The sequence below is a fragment of the Ctenopharyngodon idella genome, chromosome 20 (genome assembly GCF_019924925.1).
Source record: "Ctenopharyngodon idella isolate HZGC_01 chromosome 20, HZGC01, whole genome shotgun sequence".
In the NCBI taxonomy this organism is placed as follows: Eukaryota; Metazoa; Chordata; class Actinopteri; order Cypriniformes; family Xenocyprididae; genus Ctenopharyngodon; species Ctenopharyngodon idella.
This window is the reverse complement of record NC_067239.1, coordinates 26,867,004-26,886,878: the sequence shown is the minus strand read 5'-3', so window position 1 is coordinate 26,886,878 and position 19,875 is coordinate 26,867,004. Positions and strand designations below refer to the sequence as shown.

Genomic DNA, 19,875 nt, shown 5'->3' with positions numbered 1-19,875 from the left:
AGCTCCGGCCAAACAATGATGCTCATCTTTTACAGTCCGACAACGTAGAAGCTGTCATCTTACAACAGCCTTAGTAAAGTGAAACTTGCTTTTCTCATTTCCTTCCCTTCCTGTCATCTCTTCTCACCTCTTCTGTGTACCTTGTAGCTGTCGTGACCCTCTTGCTCTGTTCAAATTGGATTTAAGCCATGAAGATGCAGAACTGGAGAAGGACTATGGAGGGAAATCAGTCTTCTCTCTCTCTCTTTCCAATCACAATTACATCACTTTTTACCGGTGCAGACATAATGTGGTTTCCTGTACTAATGCGGCCAGGCAGTTATTAATTACTCGGGTCTAATGCTGATGGCTGACAGAAATGTTTCAAGTGACAGCGTTTTGCGCTGCCGTGCGTTATTAAGCCTGATTCATTTTATGGCAATTTCAGAACACTGCGCTCCGCTGATCAGAGGCAATATTAAATACACCTTGTCTAACTTTTAATAAATTTAGAAAGCTTTCAGAGCCAGCCAATCCTCAGAGGAACCTTTGAAAATGGAACAACGCTATCATTTTTAATCCCAGTGGGTATTTCTTTTGTATTGTAAAATAATTGCTTTTTTCTGATGCATCTGTTTGTTTCATATATAGTTTACTGAGGTGTTCAGACACCAATTTCATTGTATAAATGGCCTTTTGATACCGTACTGTATCAAGTAAGCTGCATTAGTATCAAGTTCACTGATACTGAAAGATAAAATTTAAAAAGAATAGCCTTCCAAAGCATGGGAGAAACAGTGTACCAGAATAGCCCGTCTACCCGGTGTGAGGATGCAAACCGAGTCAGAATAGGTCTTGTTCCAGCAGAGTCGTGTCTGCCCAGCATATGGCTCTCTCTCCCATTGTTTCAGGAATAGAAAACAAATGCAATTGCGTGCCAGAATTCTTCTTACCAATCTGTCAGCTCTGCGCCATGGCTGCCAAGTGGACGCTGGCAAAGAGAAATGAGTGCGTGGCAATAACGGTTATAATCACAAAAAGAAGCTGAAAACAGTTGCAGTGAGGGAAGTGGTAGGAAAATAGAGGAAATCATGTGTGAAATCTGCACTTGTTTTTTTTTTTTCAGCTGCTTTGCCTTTGTTCAGACCTCAGGTTTGGTGCTGTCCTAAATGCCGCGTCAATTTAGCATTTCATTTTGGTGATGAAATGCTAAATTGACTGATGGCCATTTGTTTATTGTCTGAACAATTGTTCTATTATAACTATGTTGTGGATATTTATTTATTTATTTGGATATACACTACAGAAACATAACAATTTACATTGCACATACAGTCACAATTTACATGGTATGCATAACTTTTGTTATTACGCCTTTGCCGAAATAATTTATATTCATCCAGTCTACAACATGAAGATATTTATATCATTGTCTGTACAAATTTAAGTAAGGAATAATTGACAATGGGCCGTTGAATTATTAGAAAATATTGCACACCCGAGGTAGAGAGAGAGATGAAGTGTGTGTGAATTACCGGAGTCTGTGCGTCTCTCAAAAGTGTTCAGCAACAGCTTCTCTACTAATAGCGAAACTGTAAGTTTATCTGCTTCAAGAACAGTGGCGTTATTACCTCGCTTGAGAGAAATGTCATGTAGCTTTTAAAGGGCACCTATTATGCCCCTTCTGTAAGATGTGATAAGTCTCTGCTGTCCCCAGAATGTGTCTGTGAAGTTTAGTCTTAAAATACCACACAGATAATTTATTATAGATTGTCAAATTTTCCCCTATTTGGGTGTGAGGAAAAACACGCCGTTTTTGTGTCTCTTTAAATGCAAATGAGCTGCTGCTCCCGGTCCCCTTTCCAGAAGAGGGCGGAGCTTTAACAGCTTGTGCTTGGGTTGCTCAACAACAAAGCTGGAGAATCTCACGCAGCCAAAATGACGATTGTCAGTAACGGTGTTCAGTGTTCAACGGTGCTCAAACAGCAACATTACACACTAACTAAAGTTAAAAAAGTGAAATCATAATTAAGGACCCACTTTAAGTTGCTGAACTATTTTGCTGATAAAATCGTCAGAGCAGCGCTGACAACACGTGTGTGTCCTTACTGTATTTCTGTGCATTTCCGTACATAATAAAACGTAATTTTATGGCAAAAAAACATGGAAATAATTTATCGTTTTGTCGTCACGCTGCTGGCATTTTTAAACAAGCGGTGCTCCCATTGAAATCATATTATAAAAAAATATGCTGACGTTAGGAAAAAAAAAATGCCTTGGTGGACACAAGTTCAACTGGTGGCCTAAGACCACCAGTCTCTGCCATTTAGGACAGGGTCTACTGCAGGTGTAGGGATCCATTTACTCTGTGCCTTTTGGCCTTGAGCTGTGAAGAGCCATGCCCCCTCACATTCATCACTGCCATAATCTGACATTAGAGGCTTGTACAACTTGTACAGCAATTGTTACTCTCTCCTACAGAGTTGCATTCAATAAGATAATTAATCATTTTGATGTGATACCCCTGATATTGATTTTACGCTGCTGTGATTTGTTTTTACTCTGGCATCTACACACGTCTAGACAGCAGGCATCAGGAACCTTTTGAATCGTTGATATTAGGGCGCAATTATTTTTGAGATGTTTCAAAGCTTGATTTCCTGGTGGATTGCTGCAGCGAAATCAGTCCATTTTATCTATTTATCTATCTTTTCACAGCTTGACTTGGAAAAACATCCATTTACAAAAAAATAACTTAAGGGTTTATAAGCATTTTACTTCTCAACATGAATCAAGTTTTGCCAGTTATGATTCTTGATGGAAATGAATGGTAATGATTTTTTGGAGTGAATTCACATTATTCAAACTGTTGGCATTTGCTATGTGATGCCTTTTTGTTTTATATGTTTCCTGGTATAACCCACATAGGGCCCTATGAAATCCATTTTATTTTTCCTCAATTAATTTTTTGTTTTAAATTTGATGGATTCTGTTTTTATCCCCCCAAATTCTGTTTTATTTTATCCCACATTCTGATTTATTTTTCCTAAATTGTGTTTTCTTTTAATGGATTCCATTTTAATGGTTTAATTAAATTTTAATAATCAGAAAGCATGTCAATAAATTGAATTCATAAAACTTTAACAATGTTATATTTATTACATTAATTTTTACAAGGGCACTTTGAAAAGTTTTTTTTTTTTTTTTTTTTCAGAAATTCTGTGTTTGTTTTAAAGTTTCTGGATTTATGATTTAATACAAATGTATTGTCAAAAATGGTAATCAAATAAAGGCATAAAACATTAACAATTTAAAGGCGCAATATATACGATTTTTGGATTAAAGTATTGGGTACATTCATCAACAGAAAACTAATCATGTTATATAGCTCAACACAGTAAGTCTTATTGTTTAAACCTTGTTTTTTATTTACCATGAGTACCATGTTTTACCATGCCTAATATCAATTTAGCTTACTGCAGTGTGTAACAAGTGTCTCATAGTAGCCGCCGAGCGAACGCACAGAGTAGTATTATAACAACTTTCAACACACAAATGTATCTAATATGATAAAACAGCGCTGGGTTACCCCACACACTCATGACCAGAAGAAGCGGAAGCGGCGACTGTGGCATAATAAAAGCTCCACTGCTCTTGAGCCGTGACGTGTCGCACTCGTCTCTCATTAGCAATCACTCCAGCGGCCTCGTTCCGCTCCAACGGCTTTCAGCCACACCCTGCTTCATGCTACAGTAATGTTAATAAATCTTTAATACATTAGCTCATCCATGAACATGATTTCTGCCCAAGTCCCGTCAGATTTTTTTCCACAAGCTGTAGAAGTGAAGACAACACCTCCCATGATTCCACGAAATCAAGGCATCATTAAGCTACAACTTTGTTTTGAATAAGTGACCTCTAGTGGTGAAATTTACATATTATACCTTTAATAAATCTCAAATGGTCCTTCTTTCTTTCATCCTTTGATTTTTTTTTTTCTTTTTCCCCAAAGTGCCTCACAACAAAGGTTTACTGATAAATTTTAAACACAAAAAGTGTGACATTCCTTAAAAAAAATTAAGTTTTAATTCTTTTTTTAAATTTTCCACATTATAGTGAAAATTCGATTTTTATGCCTGGATTTGTGATTCTATCAGCATTAGGGCCCTACTTACTCTGCCTTTATATGCATTTCAATAGCATGAAATACCCTGTTGAAATTGTAGGTTATACGAGCGAAATGCATGCTATACATTGTTGGAGGATAGGTGGCCTCCGCTTTGTGTTTGCAGTCAGTTTATAGCATATCCAACCACAGCATCTTCATTATCTCCTGCAAAATCGAGTGCTAGGATTGCTGGGTAATGTGTGAGGTCAGTCCTTTGTCCTTTACGTTGATGATTACCCCGGAAAGCTTCTTTATTGGCTTTTTAGAGGCCAGCTGTATCCACTCTTCCTCACTGACAGAGATTAGAAGTGTTGAGCTGGCAGGAGTGAGGGAAGAGATTTATTGTTTGCATTGCTACAATGCCTTGACTCTATTCTGTTCCCTCCACGGACAGATAATCAATAAACTGTGTCCACAAGATGATGGGGCGTGCATGATTCCTCCTCGCCCAGTGTTGAGTGAGAATAAGCCCTTCACGACCACACACGCATATATTCAATGCACCTTTTTGGAGGTTTTATTGGAGTGAGTCTGCAGTGGCATACCATATTACTCCCTGTAGGTTTCTGTAGCTAAACTCAGTTTGGTGCTGTTAATGCCAAGGTCATGGGTTTGATTCTTAGCAAACAACACACATTCAGATAAAATATTGAATGCAGTGTAAGTCTAAACATGAAGAATTCAGAGCACAATAACTTCTGAACAGTGTTTAATCCATTTCAGCTCAGGTTTTCACAAGTTTTGCTGAAAAATCTTTGATGTTTAAATTAGTAAGTGTTCATACATCTGGTTAAATTTGGTCTGTTTGCCATGTTTTAATAATTTTCATTTTGTCTATATGTAAATATGCAGATGTAGTCTAAGCACAGTATACAAATTGTCTGTATGCACAGATGACCCACTTCCTACATTTGCCAACATGTGCAGTATACAACAAGCGTGCACATAATGTATCCCACAATGCATCATGAGCATCCATTTACAATGTGATGGATAAATGGAAGCAATATTAAAGAGCTAACATACTGCATATTATATACTCTACACTGCCAAGGAAACAGTATAAGGCTAAGGTATGCTACATTGTTGTCAAACAACCTCATTAATTCAGCAAGTGATGTCCAGTCTTTATACTTCATCGGAAAAATATGAAATATTTTTAGTTTGTCATTGTTCCCTGTTCCCTTTAATCAAAGATTAAAGATTGCAGCACTAGCAAACCACAACGATCCAATAATTCAAAAATCAAATCCCACCCTACATTTGTTCTTGTTCGAGAGGCTGTTTGACTCAGATATACGTCACAATAGGGAAGAAAAGCATTGCAACTTCTGTTTCATGCCGACTTTAAATGTATACAGGTTTGAACAACTTGGGGAGGTAAATGATGACAGAATTTTCATTTTTGGGTGAACTATCCCTTTAACACCACCAAACTTTGGCACAAACCAAGTCAAAACACACACACACACACATATACATATATATACATATATGAAAAATATATTTATTCCATGATTCCACAATTGTTTAGACAGCCTATATATTAAGACCTACTGTATCACACGGATCTAATATATTGTTACACATCAGATGTTTTTCCCGAACAGTTAACCAAATGTTCACTGAAGTCATAACAGATCATTTTTGCGTGAATACTCGGCAAGAAAGATTTTTTTGAAATACTGTAATTCTGTGTATACATACATCGGGATCGCGCGCTGTCGGAGGCGTTTTTGTGCAAAACAAAAGTCAGTCTACAATCTCTGATGTACACCTGCAAATAGGACATTTAATCCAGTTATTAGTATTTTATTTGTAATGGGAGAACAGATAATGAGTCTCTGGAAGGGTCCTTTAGTCTCAGGAGTGATCATATTAGTTCTATAAGGCTTTTAAAGTAAATGTAGCTGCACAGATGATTTCTGCATTATTTATTGATTTAATGGCTGCTTTTATCATAAGTGCTTCCTGTTCTCCTGAGTATAGCGTTTTTTTCTTGACTACTGCATACTTCATGCTTTTCTTTGCGGTTTGTACTGCATCATAGGATCACCATAGATTCACACCAAGAATGATAACCATAAAGTTAACTATAACGATAAATATTAGTCCACATTAACGCACAATAGCATTCCGTTTATTCTAAGCATGTACAGTTTTGTTGTCTACTGCTTTAAATGCTTGAAGTCTTAAAGGAGGATGGATTCTGATTGGCTGTCAGTGTTTTTCAATATATTTTAAAATGTAATTTATTCCTGTGATGAAAAGCTAAATTTTGAGCATCATTACTTCAGTCTTCAGTGTCACATGATCCTTCAGAAATCATTCTAATATGCTGATTTGCTTATCAATGTTGAAAACAGTTGTGCTGCTTTATATTTTTGTAGGATTGTCTGATGAATAGAAAGGAAAAAAATGCATTTGTAGCATTATAAATGTTCTTACTGTCAAATTTGAGCAATTTAATGTGTCCTATAAAGAATAAAAGTATTACTTACTAAAAGAAACTTACTGACCCCAAAACTTTTGAAAAGTGTATATTTCTTTTTTTTTTTTAAACATGGCTTTTTGGTCAGAAAATTTTCACATCACTTTTTCTACAAATCCTGAGACTTGCAAGCCACTCTCATTCGCAACTTTGAGGACATAGAGGCCTGCACTGCCAGTGTAAGAAAGAGTCGTCTGTCGAGAGATCCATCTTTAGAAACTCTGGTTAACACAGTGGGATTTGTCAGTGCTCTCTGGGAATAGGATTATTATATGGTCTCTCAGAATGACCTGTCTTTAAGAGTAATTTTCTCTTCCTTGTTTGACCAGCATGCTCTCCCCAGTCAGTCCCTTTAACAAGCTCTATGATGACATCTCTATCACAGCTGCTGCCTTTGTCATCCTGTTAAAGTCAATATAATGGCACACACCATTAACATTCTCACGAATGGGAGATGGGAGTAGATATGATTTAAAATCAAAACGATGGAGGCCTCATGGTTCAGTGTCATATATCCTTATAAAGCTGAGAGGGAGAGTGTTAGTACACTCAAATTGCTCAATTTTTACTCCACCCCCATGTCGTTCCTAACCTGTATGATTTTTTTCTTCTTCTGTAGAAGACAACATAGTGTTAAATGAGGACAAGCACACATCCAAAAAAAGGTTGAGTATGATTGCATCATATATTTGTTTAACTAAATAAAAGTGATCTGATATACTAAATAATATAAATATTTTATAATGATCTGCCACAATGTTTGTGCATATCCACTCTCTCTTCTGAGAGATTTTAGATCTTTTCTGCTGCTTCTGTCATGTTTCCAGTACTTGTATGCTCTGTTGTTGTTTTCAGATAAAGCAGATTTAAAGAGAGGGTTCACCCTAAAATGAAAATTAAGTCATTAATTACTCACCTTGGTGTTGTTCTAATGCCATATGCCCTTCTTTCTTTAATGGACCATATACAAGTATAATAAAAATAAATAAATTAAAAAAAAAAAGTCCCGCTCGCGTTCGTCCATATAATGGGGTCAATGACGTGACGGGTAATTTTTTGTCCAAAGGACTTAATAATAGTAATAAAAAACAAAGCTATGACATCCAAAGTATGTAAGGTAGTACAACTAGATCTCTTTTATTGAATCCAAAAAGGTTTTAATTATATTTTGCTACATATAAAAGGTATTTTAAAGATTTTGAAGTGTCAAAAGGTCATTCGGTTTAACCGTCCAAAGGCCAATACAGGCATTTCATTTGTGATTAAAACATCTTAAAATGTAATAAATGTATATATATTTTTTATTCTGACATGATTTAATGACATATAGCAACAGTGCAAAATGGTATTAAAATTATGTGTAGAAGTCGTTGCTTTGTTATGAGAAAGAATGTCCAGAAAAATGAATTTCATTGATGTCATTTGGAGTAACCAATTTAAAGGGACCATTTTGCATCAAGTCATGCGGTCAATATCACGTGACAGGATGTGACATAATTCAGACACCTGCAAAGGACCACATGGTCATAAAGCAAAGTAACTATATCTCTCTCAACTATTTGAAAAATTCATGTTTTCACTTGCTCATACGCATGTCCTGAAACAGGTCATTCGGTAGAACCGCAATGAAACAGAAAATGTTGTAATATTTTAAAAACTTGTAATATTAAAAAAAAATAAATTTGATTGTCCTTTTGCTAGCTAACTAACAAGCTAGCTAGCAATGTTAACATTGTTTGAAAATATCATCATTCAGTAAAACCAAAAGTGTCATTCGGTAAAGCCGAAATTTTGGTTAAACCGAATAACTTTTTGGGTGACAAATTTTGTCCATCTTGTACAAAAATAAATAAATGGCAAAAGCTCCATTATGTTTTTTTTACACTTTTAAAAACCTTATTCATCAATGACCCAATAACAGTGAATAGTGACCAGCATCAAGCATCAAGCTTTTTAAAAAAAAAGACGCAAATGTATCACAGAATGATCGCGTACATCACATTGTGTATTCCAAGTGTTCTGGGGGTATACGATATGAAATTTAATGTATTATTTAATAAAAATCCTGACCTTGGCCATTGGTCACTTGAAGTGAATATGTCCGTTGTGTTCGTCGTAACAAGAAGTTGTAACGTTCACGTCGCTCAACTGTCATTCTGACTGTCATCAGACAATCAGAGTTCTCGTATTATGACCTCCGGTTACTGCAATCTATAGTAAAATGTTTGATTACCTTTGGGGAGACATGCTATTACAAACTGCTGTGACATCCAAGCACAGCTTTGTCGAGGGAAATCCAGAATTGTAATACATACAACAGGCAAAGGGTCAGACAATCCAAACATAAAACAAGGTCCAAGAAACACAGGAAAACAAGGTAATCCAGAACAATGGGCAGAGACTCAAACAACAAAACACAGGAAACCAGGATATCGGGAAACCAAATACAAGACTTCGCAATGAGTGACTGAAAACACAGAGCTTATAAAGGCAAACACAAACGAGTTAATGACACACAGGTGGAAATAATCAGACCATAATGAGTCCAGGCAGTGGGTTATGGGAAATGTAGTTCATGATGGAAAATCACAGGAGTCCGGAGGAGTGCCCTCTGGTGGATATCGTGGGCACTCCAGCTGTGGATGTAACATGCCTTTTCCTTACATGTTTGTAAAAAGGATTTGACATCTGTAGGATTTGGTTGTCATTGAGGTTGAATTGTATCTGCCTTTGCCTGTAGAATCTCATTTCAACTTTTCTTATGAGAATGTCATGTCGTATTCATTCATTTTATTCTTTGAAACCATTTTACAGTCACAGTTACAATCTTAATTGCCAGTTGTTAATTCAATTACTGCTGTTTTATATTAGAATCTGAATAGGAAAGAATGAATACAGATTATTGAAATGTTCAGTATAATGAACATACTGTGCATTACAATGCATTAAGATCTCAGGAAATGTCACCTAATAGATTGAAAAAATACTTAACTCAGGATTTGATAATGCTTAATGCAGTCCATTCCTCCCTTTAATTGCACTAAATTTTTATGTACAGTGTCTGTCACACAATCTCAATGGAAAATGGATTTATCCTCATGCTTAAATTGTTCAGTTCTTCAACTGCTTCTCCATTTTTGTCTTAACATACAGCACTTTTATAATCACAGAATACAAATGCAAGTTTTCTGCTGGTCTACGAGCATCTTGTTCAGAAACCTTTCTTTCTTGGTCTGCAGATTTTCTCTTGACTTTACCAGTTGTTCTTTCATTTCCTAATTAAATTTGACATTGTGGAAGCTGCAAGAACAAAACATTTGTTTTGTGTTTGATTAGATTAGAACATTATCTTTATTTTTTGATATTTGGTCTACTGCATAGATGAGCCACCCTGTGAGCTTTGAAATGTTGAAAAGGCCTAATGACTCAATTAACTTTTAAGGTCTTACAATAAAACACTAGTGGTTTAACAGGAAGTGCCCAAACTTTGGGAAAATTGGAAAAGAAAATGATTCCCCCCAAACTGTTAATGTCAGACTGCCCATTAAAAGTTTCTGGAATATGTAGAGAGGTTTGTTCCCTGCAGAGATTGTCTTCACTTCTGTTCACTTATAGAAAATCAAAACGACTGAGAAGGCTAGTGTCATGGCCAATCGCTGCAAGAGAAAGTGTGATCAACTTTCCACTCTACTTCAGCTGAAATAATAAGCATAATAGGGAAACTGAGTTCGAATGTCTGCAAAGACTTTTGTTCCTAAGTTCTCCTCGTCTTGCTTTATTACCTGCAGTGCTTCTGCTGTTATGATCCTATAGAAAACTCATTTTTATTTCAAGATCAGCTTTACTGTGTCAAGAGATTACTGCAGTATTTTAATAAAACCTCTGTGCAGAAAGAAAACGGGTTGTTGTATTTCATTTCTTCTGGGTCGGCAGGATCCCTTTGCACCATAGAAAAATCTGTAGACCTGTTTTTGAATAAACTGTAGTTTCTTGGAAATTGACAAATTCTATTTATTTTTACCTTTGTTTACTAATATTGTATTTGGCTTATTTTTCTACCATGTCATATACCATATTTCTTGTGGAAAGTGTTTTATTAAGATACATTTTAAATTTAAATTCTTACATTTAAAAAAAAAAATATTAGTACACAATGGTTCAAAAGTTTGATCTTTTTCTTTCTTTTTGAAAGAAATATCTTAAGCTCAGCAAGGCTGCATTTATTTGATCAAAAATACAATAAAAAATATGAAATATTATGAAATTTATTATGATTGCAAAGCTGATTCTTCAGTGTCACATGATGCGTCAGAAATCATATTAATATGCTGATTTGCTGCTCAAGAGAAACTTCTTATTATCAATGTTGAAAACAGTGTGCTGCTTAATATTTTTAAGGAAACTTTGATGCATTTTTTCAGGATTGTTTGATAAATATTAAGTTCAAAAGAACTTAATACACAAATTATTTGTTAATTCTTTTTGGGGTCATTTTTGATTTATTATATGGTACCATCTACTCCATGTTACATGTATCCCTAATCTATCCCTAAAATCTGAGGTCAAGGATTTATAGGAATCATATTCCAGGACCATCAGCAAATCCATGCAGGATTATGTTCTGCTCATTGTTCTGACCATATTAATATCTGCCTTCAATCTGCTTGACTTCAAACCAATTCAACCAAGTGATTGTTTTCCCAAAGAGTTTGTTCCTATAAGTTCATATTGATTGTGTGAAATGATTTATACCACAGCTGACTGTCTGTACACACACATAATATAAGGCTCTTAATAAGTGAATTCACTGTGTACCTTCATGTTTTCCCACAGGAGAGGAGAATCTATTGGCGATACTGAAAAGAAGATGGTGGAAGTACATGATTCTGGGATTGATTGATATAGAAGCCAATTACCTGGTCATCAAAGCCTACCAGTACACCACACTGACCAGCGTTCAGGTAGGTTACACCCCAGCAAGTGTGTGTTGTTCATTGTGAGGGAAAGAAAAGAAAGATTGTGAAACAGAAGCGAATGTCCTAAGAAGCGAAAACGCAGAGGCTTGAGGCCTTTGTTATGTCTGTCCGATTGGCCATTAAAGCTCTGCTGTTTGCCTCACATTGCGCTTGTCATTTAATCTTCATTAAAGTGCTGTTAGTGCTGAAAGAGCCTTATTCACGTCACTGCTAATGGTGTTTGATTAGTGGCCAGAGGAGGTCTCAATGATTATTAGAGATTCCAGCAGAGAAAAGGATCGATTTTTTTCACTTCTCACTCTTCCATTGCCATCACCAGCGGTCATTACGAGCGCCCTTGTAGATGCAAAGACTGTCATCAACTATTTGTTAGAGAATGTGCTGGCATCCAGGCATAAATTAGCCTAGCCTACCCTACCATTAGACACTTAAAGGGACATTCAGACAGGCTTTATTCAGGTGTGAAGGTGTAGCTGAGAGGATCAGCTCTGATCAATAAGGATTTTATAATGTGCACAAAAGAGTATACATCTTAAAACAAGACTGTGTGTTGTTGTTATTGATTTCTTTGTGATAAGATCCCATAGCATTATGATAGCATGTGACAACAGGTGAATACAGATGCTGTTCGATATTTATAAGCCCCAAAACACACACAAACATACACCACAGAGGCATCGTTCCCTCTCAAAATTTGGTCAGTATTGATTGCTCATTGCAACTTTAAAAAAAAAAAATGTGGAACCTCTAGTTGCAGTATCTTTGATCATTAACTTTCATGATTATTGTTTGTAAAAAGGAGTTGTGGCAGAAATCACCCATTCAATTTGGTCAGTTCAGTTGAATTACACCTTCCACAGATCATTTGTTTTGAGAATGTTATTATCATCTATGTCACTCTAATGAAACAAAAATGTTTTATTTATCATCATGTTTATGTGCCCCTCTAAAATATAATGGGATGAATTCACAAAGCACAAGCATTTCACTTAAGTAATTTGCATACTTTCTTCAGATGTTTTTGTGGCAATTTACATATTTTTTGTGAGTCAGGGGGAAACAAAAGCATACAGTGCATGCAAAATATATATATATATATATATATATATTGCATGCACTGTATGCTTTTGTTTCTGTCACTGTATTATATATATATATATATATATATATAATAAAATTGCACTGCAAAAAACTGCATTTTATTCACAAACAATCCGCAATCAAGTTCAACCAGATGCAAGTATTTTGATGAATTGATTTGCATTCAGATTTTTTAAAATTTAATTTAATTTTCAAATTTGTTTAATATAGTGTAGGACAAATAAACATTGTAATCATTCTTTTCTTTTTCCATGGAAATCAAAAGTGAAAATCGTGAAAATTGTGTCAATACCCAATATTTTATAATAATTTCAATCAATTTAAGTGTTCAAGTTCATTTGAACACTTAAACTGATGTGTTACAGTACATATATTGCATTTTATAATGTCATTATATTTTGTTCTAAAATAGTTGGTTTAGAAGTAAACTTTTCTTGAGTGCAAGGTCTCCTGGGTTCAAATAGTTTTTTATTTAATAAACCAAAATTAGACTGTATATCATTGGATAAAAATGAGCAACACTTGTTTGGAATGGAGTGCTGCATGCAAATGAGCAATAGATAACTCTTACAGATTTAAAACAGGAACGGCACTGATGACAAACTGCAAAACACTGAAAAACTTTAGATTCCAGCATTGACACTCAATATAACACTCTAATGAACTGAAACCTCCTGCTTGAAAATAATTCAGTGTTAGATGCATTTATTAAATGAACAGGTTCTTTTATCCAAAGTGACTTACCAGCGAGGAAAGAAAGTGAAAGTGAATGTGACGTGACATGTAGCCAAGTATGGTGTCAGAATTTGTCAGAATGTGTGCTCTGCATTTCACCCATCCACACACGCAGCATGAGTAATGAACACACACACACACCATGAACACACACCCAGAGTAGTGGGCAGCCATTTTTGCTGCGGTGTCTGGGGAGTGATTGGGGGTTAGGTGCCTTGATCAAGGGCACCTCAGTTGTGGGTAATGAGAGTGGAAGAGAGCGCTGTTCATTCACTCCCCCCACCTTCATTTCCTACTGGTACTGAGACTTGAACCCGCAACCTTCGGGTTACAAGTCCGACTTTCTAACCATTAGGCACAACTGACACTCAAGTTATTCATCAGGAGACAGGTAACATTAGGTGCTCAAAACAAAGTTCCAAAGTTGGCCAGAAAAGTAAAAGCTACTGTTGAGATTACATTACAAAAATGTACAAAAATACCATTGGCATTTGTGCAGTTTAAGCTGCTAAATATTATTTCACAAATATGTTTTATATTATGTTTTACTGTTGTCTATAATATGTTCTTTTTCCAACTTTATTAAAGTGATATGAAGTATATTTCTTTTATTCAACAGTTGAACGGACACTTATGTACAGTAAATAAGGCGAAAAAAAAACAAGAGTGTCCCAAAGACGCATTGTGTTTGTTGATATTTCAAAAGCCTCTAGAAAAAACCTGGAATACATTACACGACTTTTGCTCAGACTTTTGTCCCGAATTGCAGAAAGTCTGTGCCAGTCTACTGATTTTGGGCAGTCAGAATTGACAGACTTCACATAAAATTACATAGTCTATGATGGGCACAGATTTTTTAGCTTCAGGCTATGATTCCATCCAGTCAGAGGATATCAAAACATGTTTGATATTTTGAGCTGATTTTAGAGCACAGTTCCTTTGTGAATAGCCTTTTGAATGAACAATTTAATGAACGATTCAATGACTCACTCATTAAATCACTTGTCTCCACCTACTGGCGTATCGATGTAACAGAATCTTTTCCATCTATCTACTACAGTACAATAAAACTGGAAACTTGGTATATCAAACGAGAAATTAAAATGACTAATGTGATTTTAATGATTCTTTCACTGGTTGAGATCCCACATTAATTGGTATAATATATAATAATCTATATATAATAAATTACAGTATTAACAATAACTGTAGTAATTAGGGTTTGTTGTTGTCAAAGTAAATTCAATATGCAAGTAACAGAACAACAGTAAATTGTAGATTAAATGTTGATTTCATAGGGTAAATCATATACACATGCAGCCCAACTTTCTCAACTGTTGAACTTTCCATTGTGTACAGGAGGAATCAAATTAAGTCACAAACACAGACATAGTAAGTGACTGATAAACAAGCCAGAGGCTTGAACAGAGCTAGCGCATTTTCAGCTCTAAATTGGAAAAAACATTTTCACTTTTTTTTTTATCAGTATAGCTTGTTTGATGAGGTCAGTCGGGTTGCTGCTCATCCCACACTGGAGAGCGTCATGTTGTGCTCTTCTTCGTGTGAGGAGATGCTTCTTACCTCCCAAACTTTTGCATGCCATTTTCCCCCTGTGGCTCACATCGAGCATATTTTTCTTATAACATTTTTCTATATAGACCGTAATGAGGTTACACAATGGCTCATCAATATTAATAGGCAGTCATGCCGAACCATGCGATGGAGCCGCTCTTTAAAACATTTGCCTATTAAGGGTAGATGATTACTTGTTATAGATGGTCATGGTGTTGGCTGAGGTCCAGAATGCAAATGTCCTTACTAATTCAGCTTATATATTCTCTTCTCCCTCTCCTTTTCTCTCTTTTGTGTTATCGTCTGAGCCAAAAAAATGTAGCATTTTAACAAATATCTCTGGTCTTGGTGCATAAATGTAGGCGTTGTATAAATTTTATGACCTCTATATCTCTCGTGTGTCCTTCAGTCATTGAGGCCTTTTTTCAATACCTTACCAGAGGAATATGAACAGGTTGGAGCTGAACATTTGTATCAGTTAACTCAATTAAGACCATGATTGAGCACTGCAACATCATGGCAGATTTATTATTTATTATATATATTGAATCCAATCTGTCGCATGTGGGTAAAATGTCCATTACAAGTGTCCATTGGAAAACATTCAACAGCACTTTTGTCCACAAAAGCATTAAACCCATGAAATATTGATATATTATCCATTGTTTACGTCAGATTTCACCCAAACTCTCTGCCCTTCATCGTCGTTCTTTAAGAAATTATGCACTATGAGCAGTTATAAACTGTATATTATTGTATACATTACAAATGAGCCCAAATGATCTCCAAAGTTTATTTTTCAAAATAGGGCTTATTCATTTGATGAACAATTCATATTGTTCATTCTAATATTTGTTCGTTCTATATCTGTTCCATTGTTCATTTGTTCGTTCTATAATTCGTTCAATTGTTCATCCTAATGTTCATTTGTTCTATAGTTCGTTCCATTGTTCATTTGTTTGCTCTATTGTTTGTTCCACAATTCACCCCATTGTTCCATTGTTTGTTCTAATGGTTGCTTGTTCTATAATTTGTTCCATTGTTCATTTGTTTGTTATGCTTGTTCGTTCTATTATTTGTTCCATTGTTCATTTGTTCGTTCTATTGTTTGCTTGTTCTATAATTCGTTCCATTGTTCATTAGTTCATTTGTTCGTTCGTTCGTTCATTCTATGGTTGGTTCGTTCTATTGTTCTATCAAGTTGGCCACACTTCCACAGGAAGTTGGATTGGAATGAAAGGAAGTGTTCTTATATACTGTATAAGTTTTTTTCTAAATTACATTAAATATATAAATAAGTCTTTGTTAAACCAAACTTTACTTTTCTAGTAGAAATCCCATTTATATGAATTTATTTGAGTTTCAATTAATTTTACATTCAAATTTGTGTTTGTTTCCTCAATACAACTCCAGGAATTTAATCAGTATTTAAAAGGCACTCTCAGTTGCATTTGTAAGCTATTTTAACATTCTGCATGAACATGTTTCCTGTTTTTTATTTTTATTTTTATTGAATTCTTCAAATTGTTCCACAGCTGCTGGACTGCTTCGTGATCCCCGTGGTGTTGCTGCTGTCGTGGTTCTTCCTGTTAGTCAGGTATAAAGTGCTGCACTTTGTGGGTGTGGGCGTGTGTCTCCTGGGCATGGGCTGCATGGTGGGCGCCGACGTCCTGGTGGGCCGACAACAAGGCCTCGGTAAGTCTTCATCCCTCCACGGCGGCATCACAGCAGTGTCACGGTACACCCTGAATATTAACCCACACAATAACCCTCTCTCGTGTCCCCTGGGTGGTGTTTTGTTTCACAAGCAGCCACAGTCCAGACGTTACATCAGTGTAAAGCACTGCCAAATCCTCCTGAGAATCCTGGATCATGCGGATTGATTCAGTTTCAGAGTCCGTTATTAAATATTAATGAACAGTAGGGGCTTGTCCATATAATTTCACACACAGCTTTCCCCAAGGGGTGGCCTAATGAAAACCATACTAATTTGCAGCGATTCTGGTGTTGTTAGAGTTGTTTGAGAATAATTTACCACTGAGTGAATGTTACATTTATATATATACATTTGGCTGATGCTTTTATCCAAAGCGACTTACAGTGAATTCAAGGTATATGTTTTATCGGTATGTGTGTTCCCTTAAAATGTATCCCTTGATTTGGCTTTTACCTGTTGAGCTTCAGAAACTAGAATATTATTTTATTGTCATTTTTTTTTTAGCCTGATGTTTTCTTTTCAGCAAACAAAGAGAAAAATATGAATATTATTAAAATATTATAATTCATATTATTAAAAAAATATATTATTTATTTTAAAGGAAAATTAGTATTTGAGCACCTTGACTCTGGATCTATGATGTTCTAAGAAAGAAATAGTTTCAGAATGAACATATTTGCATGCAGTATGTTTAGTAAGGGTTTTAGCATATGTAACCAGTAAGTGCATGGATTGCATTATCTAATATATGACTCATGTCTGTTTCATACAGGGGACCACAAACTCTTAGGGGATTTATTGGTTCTTGCGGGGGCGACGCTCTACGGCATCTCCAATGTTTGTGAGGAGTTCATTGTGAAGAACCTGAGCCGGGTCGAATTCCTGGGAATGATGGGTCTCTTTGGCTCCTTCTTCAGTGGTATCCAACTGTGAGTCTCCTACTCTGAACAGTCCATATATAACTTTAAAAACCAAATAATTGTAGTTTTGTGGCCTTTAAAGGGGTGGTTGATTATTCACTTTTTTAACTTTAGTTAGTGTGTAATGTTGCTGTTAGAGCATAAACAGCATCTGCAAAGTTACGACACTCAAAGTTCAATGCAAAGGGAGATATTTTCTTTTAAAGAATTCTCTGTTTAAGGACTACAACAAACGGCTGGTAGGGACTACAACAAGCTTCTTCCCGGGTTAGTGACATCACTAACCCTAAAAATTTACATAAACCCTGCCCCCGAGAACATGCAACAAAGTGGTGAGGCCATGTTATTGCAATACAGTGCAATAAGTTATAACCATAATTAAACTAAACTATACCTGTTCTTCTTCATGCATCTTCATGCAGCATATATTCTCTGGCTCTAATCAATGATTTAAGATAATTAACTCCACATCAGCTACATAAATTCATCAACTAACCATTCAGAAACGTCCTGCTGCATTCTACATGTTGTCACTTCTTCTTAAGTCTCTCCATCATTGTCTGACTCCGGTTTGAACATAAAAGGCTGAACAGTTTCTGACATTTTCAGTGAGTCTGCATGAGGTAATCGGAGCTGCTAACACGAGCTCTTGAAACTCCGCCCTCTTCTTGGGAGCAGCAGCTTATTTGCATTTAAAGGGACACACACCAAAACTGAGCGTTTTTGCCCACCCTCAAAAAGTGACAAATTTAACATGCTATAAAAAATGATCTGTTGGGTATTCTGAGTTAAAACTTTGCATACACACTCTGGGGACATCAGAGACTTATTCTACATTTTGTAAAAGTGGCTTTATATGACCTCTTTAAGGCGAATTCACACTGTGCCGACAGACGCAACAGACAATTCAGGTTTTGTAAGATCAGTGTGTTACCCCTGTCAGAGTCTGTTGGCATCTGTTGGAGCTTGCTTTCACTGATTGAACATGCTGAATCGGCGTCTGTCGGTCTCGGACTGTCTGAGAAGAGACCTGCTATAATCTGGTGACTGTCTGCATTTGTTGGTGAAGTGTGAATTGGCCTTCTGTTACAGTAGCTTTGTGGCTATTGATGTGATAATATATTTAATTGTTCATGCTAATTTCACCCATTTTTACATTTAAATGACCTTTACTGTCATCTAATACTCACTTAAAGGTGTAGTAAGCAATTTCTGAGAAACGCTGTTGATATTTGAAATCACCAAAACTAACACGCATCTATCCAAAAGGATCACACCCCTAACTTGATAGCTCCACCCCCAAATTCACAAACACGCTATGTAATACAGGCACCTCCCCCCTAATGAGTGTATACGCCCCTTACTGCTGATTGGCTACAAATGTGTTTCGGTGCTCGACCTGATCCACTTTATACAGCGTTTCTCAGAAATCGCATACTGTCAATGGGGAAAAAAAAGCATTTTGGGCCCATATGGGTATAGTTATGAGATTTACCAATGCTAACCAACCCCTCATTGGTTTAGCCAGCCTATGATGTAAACTAAAAGCTATAGTCCAGGGGTAAAGGCAACCTTTTTGTCATGAAGTGTAATTTTTAAGTGTCCGAGTTAATCACTTTGCCACAACCTCATGTATAAATACACATAAACATATTTTACATATTCATAATGGCTAACATAGAAATAGTACAGAACCTTAAATATTTCTGAAGCAATTTTTCATATTTTTTTTTTTTAAATTCAAAATCGTTTATTTTGTTTGTTTTCAGGTTTAAATTAGATTTAATTTTTTTCTCATTGGATAGCTATTTGTTTTGTTACAAAACTGTTCCATTTACACTTGGCAACAACTGTGTCTCCGCAAAACTAATATAAATCTAATCTTCAGTTCCTGCGCTATATGCAAATTCAACAGAGTTCACATCAATTAAAGCAACAGATATGAGCTTCATTTTATTTATCATCAGCTAATTTCAAGATCAAAGACCACAATTGGAGAGAGAAAGCAGCATCAGCACTGGTATGATAATTTAGTGTCACTACTTTTAATGAAGACGACTGTGTGTTGAGCTTCAGGATGTGACGCTGAACTTTCAGTTTCATTTGCTGCAGTTTGCACATCGACTTGCTGAAGAGATGCTCAGCTACTCCTCTGTAGCGATACATACTCCAGTAGCTCTGTCATAGTAAAATTTACATATGTGACTTCAACAACC

The 19,875-nt window shown here is 35.9% G+C and overlaps 1 protein-coding gene across 2 annotated transcripts in view; it reads left to right on the top strand.

Moving 5' to 3' along the window:
• LOC127501838 (dehydrodolichyl diphosphate synthase complex subunit nus1) overlaps window positions 1–19,875 on the top strand; it is a 111,980-nt gene that overhangs the window by 67,782 nt on the left and 24,323 nt on the right. For both annotated transcript variants that reach the window (XM_051874067.1, XM_051874068.1), the window contains 3 exons: window positions 11,472–11,599; window positions 16,558–16,717; window positions 17,512–17,668. In XM_051874067.1, coding sequence (XP_051730027.1) covers window positions 11,472–11,599; window positions 16,558–16,717; window positions 17,512–17,668 — 445 coding nt within the window. The remainder of the gene's footprint in view (window positions 1–11,471; window positions 11,600–16,557; window positions 16,718–17,511; window positions 17,669–19,875) is intronic.